Below are 11,112 nucleotides of genomic sequence, written 5' to 3'. Positions count from 1 at the left end.
AACAGTGAAAGTATTAAATGTGCCTTTTTTATGGTGGATATTCTGTGCCAATATATATCTATATCCTTATATGTATGTATTTATTTTTTGTTATTTGTTATTTTTTAAATAATAATAATAATATAATAATAATAATAATAATAATAATAATAATAATAACCTAACTTTCTCAATAAATCTCAACTCATAGTTGATCATATCCGTGAAAAGGTGTACATTCTAAAAAGTAAACTATGTTAATTTTCTTTTTTTTTTTTTTGCAGGAAGGTATTACAAATTAAATGCTATTTTTAATTCAATGAAAAGTACACGGAACTCTTTCATTTCAAATACCGGTATCCAGTTAGGGGCAACTAGCTGTCCTGTATACAAAATCCTTCATTTATTTTAAGCTGTCCTCACTGCCCTGCTTGTTTTGTGTTAAACGCTAGGGGGCGGTGTAAAGCAGTAGAAAGGTTTATAAATCCTATCGTACCTTTCAAAAACAATGTAGTGTGGTCTAGTACAGCGGTTCCCTACCTTACACACACACACACACACACACACACACACACACACACACACACCTGCTCTGTTGCTGTTAGTGAGAACCCTGAGCTTGAAGATTCTTTACAAGCATTGAGATGTCTTCCGTTATATTTGCAACAGCAAGTCGAAAATCACTGTGCACATCTACTGTGTTGAAAATCACTGTGCACATCTACTGTGTTGAAAATCACTGTGCACATCTACTGTGTTGAAAATCACTGTGCACATCTACTGTGCTGAAAAGCACTGTGCACATCTACTGTGTTGAAAATCACTGTGCACATCTACTGTGCTGACAATGGAAGCGTTTTAATCTTATTTGCCCTTTGTGGGCCACACGTGTTCTCGACCGTTTGAATACAGGCTGTTTTGAACAGCTCTTCACCCATACTGTGAGGTTTTTGTTTTGTTTTTGCAATTAAAAGTGAACAGCAAAAAGAAGCTTCTGTCTGGCCATCTGTGCATCGCTCGCTACTTTTTCAAAAGCAGCCTTTATACGGACTGGTTTGTTTGCAATTTCTTTCTGTCTTAAAAAAGTAGTCACGATCTTTACTTACAGATTCCGGGTGTTGGAAATAAGGGTGCTGGGGGTGCTTTGCATGGCTTCCAGCACCCCCCTCTTTAAAAATTGTTCCACTGCCACTGAGGCCAGCAGGGAGGGAGGCAGGGAGGCAGGGAGTCAGGCAGGCAGGGAGGCAGGAGGGGGGCAGGCAAGCAGGGAGTCAGCCAGGCAGGGAGGGAGACAGGCAAGCAGGCAGGCAGGGAGGCAGGCAGGCAGGGGCAGGCAGGGCAGGCAGGCAGGCCAGGCAGGGAGGGAGGGAGGCAAGCAGGCAGGCAGGGAGGCAGGCAGGCGGGGGGCAGGCAAGCAGGGAGTCAGCCAGGCAGGGAGGGAGACAGGCAAGCAGGCAGGCAGGGAGGCAGGCAGGCAGGGAGGGGCAGGCAGGCAGGGAGGCAGGCAGGCAGGCAGGCAGGCAGGCAGGCAGGCAGGCAGGGAGGCAGGCAGGCAGGCAGGCAGGCAGGCAGGCTCCCCCCAGGGGCCTCCGGCATTGCAGGGGGTCCGTCCGCAGGGCAGTCCGGCAAGCAGGCGTCCCTCCGGCAGGCAGACAATGAGGTCAGGGAGCTGCCGGCCGTCTGGGAGGCAGGCAGGGAGGGCAGGCAGGCAGCAGGCAGGGAGGGAGGCAGGCAGGCAGGCAGGCAGACAGGCAGGCAGGCAGGCAGCAGGCAGGCAGGGAGGCAGGCAAGCAGGCCAGGCAGGCAGGCAGGGAGGCAGACAGGCAGGCAGGCAGCAAGCACAGGCAGGCAGGCAGGCAGGGCACGGAGGGAGGCAGGCAGGCAGGCAGGCAGGCAGGCAGGCGGGGCAGGCAGGCAGGCAGGCAGGCAGGCAGGCAGACAATGAGGCAGGGAGGCTGGCAGACAGGGAGGCAGGCAGGGAGGGAGCTAGGGGGGCAGACAGGGAAGCAGGCAGGGAGGGAGGCAGGCAAGAGACAGGCAGGAGGCAGGGGGACAGGGGGGCAGGCAGGCCGGCAGGGAGGCTTACTTCCTTTCTACTGCAAGCCTCTTTGAGGGTAACGTCTACCCCAGTATGTTAAAAACCCAATAAACAGTTTATTATTTTATTATGAATCTAACATTTCGTAAAACAAATAAAAGGAAAATTTGTTATTTACAAGAAGACACAATGTAGTAGGGGATGGTGTCAGGTTTGCATTGGTTCAACACAACTTGTGAGACACATTTTAGCAAGGGGGCACAGCCCTGTAGCTTCAATCTTTGATAGTGGTTGACTTAATTTAACCAGCAGAGGGCAGTAATGTGCTTCCGTTCTTTGAAAATTCACTCCTGGACTTCAACACTGAAGGTTATTGCTTTTCTATTACAATATTATGGATCCTCTACATGTTTCTAATATTTAGTTTCTTACCTGTTAAAAATCCTATTATGTGTGTGCACTGAAGCCTGTGCAACACTGACATGCTTCCCCACCATCAGCCTGATTTCAGGAGCATGTTTTGCTAGAATAGCTGGTAAGAAGTGTTGGAGATTAAAGCATTCTATTATTACAGTAACGTGCAGCTGTAATGGTTCACTTTTCAGACAGGTAACCAAATGAGGTAACAGATCACAGTTTATGTGAAAAAAACATTTTAAACAGATTCTATATTAAATAATACAACAACATAGACGCTATACAGCACTGCTCAATATGACAGCGTCAGTATAAGCCCATGCATTATATAAAGCAAGGCAAGTCTTCCTGCTGTCTGAAGTGTGGAAGGGAATCAACGTTATCTGTATCCACACAGTGCTGCTGTACCCTGGCACTGTCAGCACCAGGGCGGACTGGAGCCAGACACACAGGGGAACAGCAAGACCCTTCAGACTGTGATCCCTGTGAACAGGGCTCTTTATATGATCAGCTGCTGGGGTGCGTTCTGCGTGAGCTGAGAACCGCTTGTGTGATTGTGAGGAAACATGACAAGGACCTGTTTTCAAAAGCCACAGGGATTCATTCATTAACCTAGCCGTTTCAAAGCGGGCTTATCAGTTCATTCTTATTTTTCAAGTGCTGTTTAACCTATAAACACTTTATGTATATTAGCACCATTAAAAATAGAGTCCTTAAAAAAACATTCCTTAAATGTTATGAAGTCTGTGCCATCTAGTGAACAAGCACTCTGCATTGCCGGCATTACAGAAGGACAATACAGCCAAGGTGGTTCAGTGGTTAAAGTCCAGGGCTAGTAACAAGTGAAACACACAAGAAAACTAACTACAAGACTTTTATCATTACGATAGGAATACAAAAGGAAAAGCCTGTGTAACTGTACTGCTGTATACCTGGGCTCCACACGATAATGAGGTGAACTTGTATACTAGCTGTCCCGCTGCTGTGGGACTACAGAGGGGCCCTCTGAACCGCACACCACTGTCATTTCTCAGAACGTGTTCAGGGGTCGCGTCTCGCCGCTTGCAAACTCTGCTCAGCTCTGCTGGTCCCTCGGTACAGAGTCTGGCACGACATCTGGAATGTTACAGAGAGGGAAAACGAGGGGGAGGGAGGCAGGGAGGCAGCTCTGTTACCCCGCCTCCGGCTTCATACCACTCGCATTCCTTATTCACAGAGAGAGAGAGAGAGAGAAGGAAGAAAAGAGCAAAGGAAATAAAAGGATCATGGCATTAGACAGCGTGATTCACCGTCCTGTAACTGTACACCACGCACCCCTGAGCACCGAATCAGCAGGGATTATACACAGAGGCAACACGTTGGGCTTCAGGACGAAATGAAGCGCACTTTGCTTGTATTTTACTGTGCGCCTGGCGAGTCGGATCTTTTGCAGTAGACGATGACGCTAGCGATTTTGCGATTTCTTCTTTATAATTTGTTATACCGGTACCGTCTAATGCAGTAGTTATATTAGTACTATACTGTTACACAGGCGGACTGGGGGGTAGCGATGTCTCAGCATGAAAAAAGAAAACGGAACAAAACAGCCTCATAATAATATTATTGGTATGAGGGGGTCGTCTCTAATTGCTAGCAGTAATTGCTGAATGACCTGCTGTGCGGTTCTCTTCAGGGTACAAGCGGGGAGCGTGTCCAGGGGCTATGGAGAGGTGATCGCTGTTTAGTGCGGGTGTGTAATCTTTTTGCAGAACAAGGACCTTACAGCTGGCAGTTCTTCTACATCTTGCTTTATAAAATACAAATATTTTAAGCTGAGTTGTGAAAAACAGATGACTTTTTTTTTAGGGAGAAATAGCCTAGATTCTGAAGGCTGACCGGATTGTTTCTGGGGGGTGTGCGGGATATGGATGCTACCTGCATGACCCCTCGCCTGCTTTCGCGTTCTGGTGCCGAGTTCGCCCTGAACAGACCGAGGATGGTTCGGAAGGAGTGCCTAGCATCACCCCCGATGCATGCATCCTCGCCTCCCAGGGGAGACACGGCCTCGGAGACCGAGAAAGGGTCCGTGAAAAAGCACCACCACAACCACAACCTGAAACACCGCTACGATCTGCTGGAGACGCTGGGCAAGGGCACGTACGGCAAAGTGAAGAAAGCGATCGAGAGGTTCTCGGGGAGAGTGGTGAGCACAATATCCACCGGGTTCAACTGTTACAAGATTTATCGTACAGCCTGACTGCAATTTGATCTTCTTCTTTGTTGTTGATTTCAATAGAATAACAAAACAAATACCTGATTTTTTAAGCAGACTTTTTCAATTCTTATAACCATTACAACTTTTACTGAAAGCAATACATTATTATTATTATTATTATTATTATTATTATTATTATTATTATTATTATTATTATTATTATTATTAAAATACAATAAGCATGCACTTTCACTCTTTCACTGGAAGTGTTTTAACTGGGTATTTGAGGTTTCAGTTCTGATTTAGCACCTTGTGTGAACGTGGTTCGGAGTTGGTGTGTGAACGTGGTGGAGTTGGTGTGTGAACGTGGTCTCGGAGTTGGTGTGTGAACGTGGTCTCGGAGTTGGTGTGTTGATGTGGTCTCGGAGTTGGTGTGTGAATGTGGTCTCGGAGTTGGTGTGTGAATGTGGTCTCGGAGTTGGTGTGTGAATGTGGTCTCGGAGTTGGTGTGTGAACGTGGTCTCGGAGTTGGTGTGTGAACGTGGTCTCGGAGTTGGTGTGTGAACGTGGTCTCGGAGTTGGTGTGTGAATGTGGTCTCGGAGTTGGTGTGTGAACGTGGTCTCGGAGTTGGTGTGTGAATGTGGTCTCGGAGTTGGTGTGTCAATGTGGTCTCGGAGTTGGTGTGTGAACGTGGTCTCGGAGTTCGTGTTGATGTGGTCTCGGAGTTGGTGTGTTGATGTGGTCTCGGAGTTGGTGTGTGAATGTGGTCTCGGAGTTGGTGTGTGAATGTGGTCTCGGAGTTGGTGTGTGAACGTGGTCTCGGAGTTGGTGTGTGAACGTGGTCTCGGAGTTGGTGTGTGAACGTGGTCTCGGAGTTGGTGTGTTGATGTGGTCTCGGAGTTGGTGTGTGAACGTGGTCTCGGAGTTGGTGTGTGAACGTGGTCTCGGAGTTGGTGTGTCAATGTGGTCTCGGAGTTGGTGTGTGAACGTGGTCTCGGAGTTGGTGTGGATGTGGTCTCGGAGTTGGTGTGAACGTGGTCTCGGAGTTGGTGTGTGTGGTCTCGGAGTTGATGTGTTGATGTGGTCTCGGAGTTGGTGTGTGAACGTGGTCTCGGAGTTGGTGTGTGAATGTGGTCTCGGAGTTGGTGTGTCAATGTGGTCTCGGAGTTGGTGTGTGAACGTGGTCTCGGAGTTGATGTGTTGATGTGGTCTCGGAGTTGGTGTGTGAACGTGGTCTCGGAGTTGGTGTGTGAACGTGGTCTCGGAGTTGGTGTGTGAACGTGGTCTCGGAGTTGGTGTGTGAACGTGGTCTCGGAGTTGGTGTGTGAACGTGGTCTCGGAGTTGGTGTGTGAACGTGGTCTCGGAGTTGGTGTGTGAACGTGGTCTCGGAGTTGATGTGTTGATGTGGTCTCGGAGTTGGTGTGTGAACGTGGTCTCGGAGTTGGTGTGTGAATGTGGTCTCAGAGTTGTGTGTGTGTCTCGGATGTGGTCGGAGTTGGTGTGTGAACGTGGTCTCGGAGTTGGTGTGTCAACGTGGTCTCGGAGTTGGTGTGTGAATGTGGTCTCGGAGTTCGGAGGTGTGTGAACGTGGTCTCGGAGTTGGTGTGTGAACGTGGTCTCGGAGTTGGTGTGTGAACGTGGTCTCGGAGTTGGTGTGTGAACGTGGTCTCGGAGTTGGTGTGTGGATGTGGTCTCGGAGTTGGTGTGTGAACGTGGTCTCGGAGTTGGTGTGTGAACGTGGTCTCGGAACGTGGTCTCGGAGTTGGTGTGTGAACGTGGTCTCGGAGTTGGTGTGTGAACGTGGTCTCGGAGTTGGTGTGTGAACGTGGTCTCGGAGTTGGTGTGTGAACGTGGTCTCGGAGTTGGTGTGTGAACGTGGTCTCGGAGTTGGTGTGTGAACGTGGTCTCGGAGTTGACGTGTTGATGTGGTCTCGGAGTTGGTGTGTGAACGTGGTCTCGGAGTTGACGTGGTCTCGGAGTTGGTGTGTGAACGTGGTCTCGGAGTTGGTGTGTGAACGTGGTCTCGGAGTTGACGTGTTGATGTGGTCTCGGAGTTGGTGTGTGAACGTGGTCTCGGAGTTGGTGTGTGAACGTGGTCTCGGAGTTGATGTGTTGATGTGGAAATCACTACAGACTTCAATTAGGGGAGCACACGCGCACATACACACACACACACACACACACACACACACACACACACTCGCGCAAACACACACACGCGCACATGCACACACACACATATGCACACGCGCGAATACACTAGCGGTAAATATTTGTAAACAAACAACCAAGAGATTGTGCAAATACATCAGCAGTGTGTCTGGTAATGTTATTTATTTATTTTTTTAATCATGGAACTGGTGCCGCCTTCCAGGAGTACTGCCCCTCTCTCATTGGTGTGATTGGAGACAGGATCTGGAGGAGGCTGAAGGGGCTTGTTGGCAGTGCCAGCTGCCCCAGTCACAAGCTCCAGACTGTCCACTGTGCTGCTGACCGGCATTGGCGCCACAGATAACTTTCCATCTCTGAAGAGCCCGGCCGCTGTTTCAATATGAACCTGCCAGAACAAACAGAGATATCCCGTCTCACCAGCCTGCTGCTCTCATGTTGCGCAGGAATAAAAATAGAGACAGTTTGCCTCGTCCTGCTCTGAAAGCCCCCTTCCAAGGAGTAAGGGAGTGAGGGAGTGCGGTAGTGAAGGAGTGAGGGAGTGCGGGCTGGAGGTTCACAAGTGCTTCGTGCTGCTCTGAAAACCCCCTTCCAGGGAGTGAGGGAGTGAGGGAGTGCGGGAGTGAGGGAGTAAGGGAGTGTTTTTTTTTTTTTTTTTTTTTTTTTCGGGCTGGAGGTTCACACGTGTACATTTAAATGTAGTCTTTTTTAGCTTCTGTCTGTCACATCCAGTGCATAAACTCCACTGTATGAAGTGTTTTCAGAGACTGCAGCCCGTAGAGGCTGCATAAATATATTTGTCTTTTTTCCACTAGGGGGTATTGTACAGTAAATAAGGCAGGGCATGTGAGGTCACTGGGTGATGTGTAATATGGATCATTCTTAGTGTTAGTGATGTTAGTGTGTGTTGTGTAGTGTTTCTTACCTGCTCCTGTCATCAGTCAGCCTGCCTGCATCTATCTATCTATGTGTCTATCTATCTAAGAATATATCCTATTCTAAACTTCATAGAGGACATGGATCATCACACAAATGAAAATGGGTGCTAAAAGGGGCTATAGTAAATAGTCCCGCATTGACATTTTTTCTTTTAAAATGATTTGTTATGTTCAATAAGCACTATAAACATGCCCACAATAACACACGCATGGGAGAAAGATGAATGGCTGCAATGAAATCTGTTTGGGCTTCTGTAGTTAATGTGAGTGTGTGGAAAAGGTAGCTATTGTGTGTGTGTGTGTGTGTGTGTTTCATGGGTGTAAGTTAGGCTGTATTCCTCACAATCAATTACACCTTGGAGTGTGAGTGTGTACAAAGGTCCCTCAATCCCCTCACCCAAATGTGTGTGTGAGCAGTGTGTGGTGTGTTCATGGAGGGGGGTGGGCTGTGATGGAATGGAGTGGAGTAGTGTGTGTGTGTGTTCATGGAGGGGAGTGGGCTGTGATGGAATGGAGTGGAGCAGTGTGTGTGTGTGTTCATGGAGGGGAGTGGGCTGTGATGGAATGGAGTGGAGCAGTGTGTGTGTGTGTTCATGGAGGGGAGTGGGCTGTGATGGAATGGAGTGGAGCAGTGTGTGTGTGTGTTCATGGAGGGGAGTGGGCTGTGATGGAATGGAGTGGAGCAGTGTGTGTGTGTGTTCATGGAGGGGAGTGGGCTGTGATGGAATGGAGTGGAGCAGTGTGTGTGTGTGTTCATGGAGGGGAGTGGGCTGTGATGGAATGGAGTGGAGCAGTGTGTGTGTGTGTTCATGGAGGGGAGTGGGCTGTGATGGAATTGAGTGGGGCAGTGTGTGTGTGTGTTCATGGAGGGGAGTGGGCTGTGATGGAATTGAGTGGCAGTGGAGGGGAGTGGGCTGTGATGGAATGGAGTGGAGCAGTGTGTGTGTGTGTTCATGGAGGGGAGTGGGCTGTGATGGGGAGTGGGCAGTGTGTGTGTGTGTGTGTTCATGGAGGGGAGTGGGCTGTGATGGAATGGAGTGGGCAGTGTGTGTGTGTGTTCATGGAGGGGAGTGGGCTGTGATGGAATTGAGTTGGGCAGTGTGTGTGTGTGTTCATGGAGGGGAGTGGGCTGTGATGGAATGGAGTGGAGCAGTGTGTGTGTGTGTTCATGGAGGGGAGTGGGCTGTGATGGAATGGAGTGGAGCAGTGTGTGTGTGTGTTCATGGAGGGGAGTGGGCTGTGATGGAATGGAGTGGAGTGTGTGTGTGTGTTCATGGAGGGGAGTGGGCTGTGATGGAATGGAGTGGAGCAGTGTGTGTGTGTGTTCATGGAGGGGAGTGGGCTGTGATGGAATGGAGTGGGCAGTGGAGGGGAGTGGGCTGTGATGGAATGGAGTGGAGCAGTGTGTGTGTGTGTTCATGGAGGGGAGTGGGCTGTGATGGAATGGAGTCAGTGTGTGTGTGTGTTCATGGAGGGGAGTGGGCTGTGATGGAATGGAGTGGAGCAGTGTGTGTGTGTGTTCATGGAGGGGAGTGGGCTGTGATGGAATGGAGTGGAGCAGTGTGTGTGTGTGTTCATGGAGGGGAGTGGGCTGTGATGGAATGGAGTGGAGCAGTGTGTGTGTGTGTTCATGGAGGGGAGTGGGCTGTGATGGAATGGAGTGGGCAGTGTGTGTGTGTGTTCATGGAGGGGAGTGGGCTGTGATGGAATGGAGTGGAGCAGTTTCATGGAGGGGAGTGGGCTGTGATGGAATGGAGTGGAGCAGTGTGTGTGTGTGTTCATGGAGGGGAGTGGGCTGTGATGGAATGGAGTGGAGCAGTGTGTGTGTGTGTTCATGGAGGGGAGTGGGCTGTGATGGAATGGAGTGGAGCAGTTTGTGTTCATGGAGGGGAGTGGGCTGTGATGGAATGGAGTGGAGCAGTGTGTGTGTGTGTTCATGGAGGGGAGTGGGCTGTGATGGAATGGAGTGGAGCAGTGTGTTTGTGTGTTCATGGAGGGGAGTGGGCTGTGATGGAATTGAGTTGGGCAGTGTGTGTGTGTGTTCATGGAGGGGAGTGGGCTGTGATGGAATTGAGTTGGGCAGTGTGTGTGTGTGTTCATGGAGGGGAGTGGAGCAGCGCGTGTGTGTTCATATAGGGGAGTGGGGAGCGGTCCTTGTGTTTGGTTAGCTGTGTTTGGTCAGTGTGGTGTGGAAAATGCACAGAATTATTTTCTGAGCTCCGATCCTGTTAAACACTCAGGCAGTAGATTGACCTCCCTGCTCACACACATACAAACCAGTGCTGTCTACTACAGCAGTAGAACATGCACACACTCAATTAACCCTGATGAATCCCAATCACACACAGAGAGTAATGACCAGCGCAGTCTGTTAGGGGCTCCTCCAGACTGCTCAGTAAGGGACTCATGTTAGTGCAATCCCTGCCTCTCTCAGTCTAATTGCAGCTGTGTATGAAGTATATCATTCAGAAGCCAGACTAGCCCTGCATGCCTGTGGAGAGGCACCCTATACAGTCTGGCCGGGCAGTTTTCCATGCATTTTTTCTGGGATACCTGTGTTTGTATTGACTCTGGGAGCTTTAGCGTTTGCACACTTGTTTTGACGTTCATTTTGAATTCCCTCATTCAAGTAGTCATAAGCAGTGAAGTACATTCTAGATATTTTCTAGAGTGTGGTGTTTTGCCATGACAGTTCAAGCTAGTTCAAGCTAGCGCTAGCATGCAAGCAAACTGTGAAGACACCACACTGACACAGCCACATACCGGTTCTGTTTGAGTCTACAATGACCCTTTTGGGGTTTAGGGGTGGTCATGGTTCAGTGACGTACAATATGAAAGCATGCAACACATAGCACACACCCCTATCGTGGCTTCCCAAGCTGGCCCACAAGGAGTTAACAACAGAGAGGATCTGGTGGCAGGAAGACAGCTGATGATAAGCTGAAACTGGCCGGACATCCTAGCACTCAGGACAGTGCATCCTGTCATATCTGACTGTCCTTGGATCACATATAGCACAGTGAATCACTAAGGAGGAAAGGGAGAGACTGGTTTATTTGCTCATCAGCTAAGCACGGGTCTGTCTCCTTATATGGCTGCCCTTCCACACACAGAGAGACATACTGTAGCTGTGGTAGGTGCGAGGTTGGAAGAACAAATCCTGGAGGCAAACAATGTCTCTTGCGCATATCGAAATGACTGCAGACTTAATGTCTAATTGTGCTCTCTTAACAATAGCATCTCCCAGTCCTGTCGACCTATGAGGTAAACATCAGTTTGCTTCAGGTCATTTATCAGATTCACCCAGTCTTTGATACCCAGCTGCTTTTGGAGGCAGACAGAATCCGTAACAGCAGTGCATCACGCTTCTTCAGT

The 11,112-nt window shown here is 49.3% G+C and overlaps 1 protein-coding gene across 1 annotated transcript in view; it reads left to right on the top strand.

Moving 5' to 3' along the window:
- Window positions 1-3,573: 3,573 nt before the first annotated feature.
- Window positions 3,574-11,112, top strand: part of LOC121320120 (NUAK family SNF1-like kinase 1) — a 42,902-nt gene continuing 35,363 nt past the window's right edge. Inside the window, exons 1-2 of the mRNA XM_041258368.1 lie at window positions 3,574-4,163; window positions 4,280-4,616. Of these exons, the coding sequence (XP_041114302.1) occupies window positions 4,338-4,616 (279 nt within the window). The 5' untranslated portion in view covers window positions 3,574-4,163; window positions 4,280-4,337. The remainder of the gene's footprint in view (window positions 4,164-4,279; window positions 4,617-11,112) is intronic.

This window comes from Polyodon spathula, chromosome 8 (genome assembly GCF_017654505.1).
Source record: "Polyodon spathula isolate WHYD16114869_AA chromosome 8, ASM1765450v1, whole genome shotgun sequence".
Taxonomy (NCBI): domain Eukaryota; kingdom Metazoa; phylum Chordata; class Actinopteri; order Acipenseriformes; family Polyodontidae; genus Polyodon; species Polyodon spathula.
This window is presented reverse-complemented; position numbering and strand designations above follow the sequence as displayed.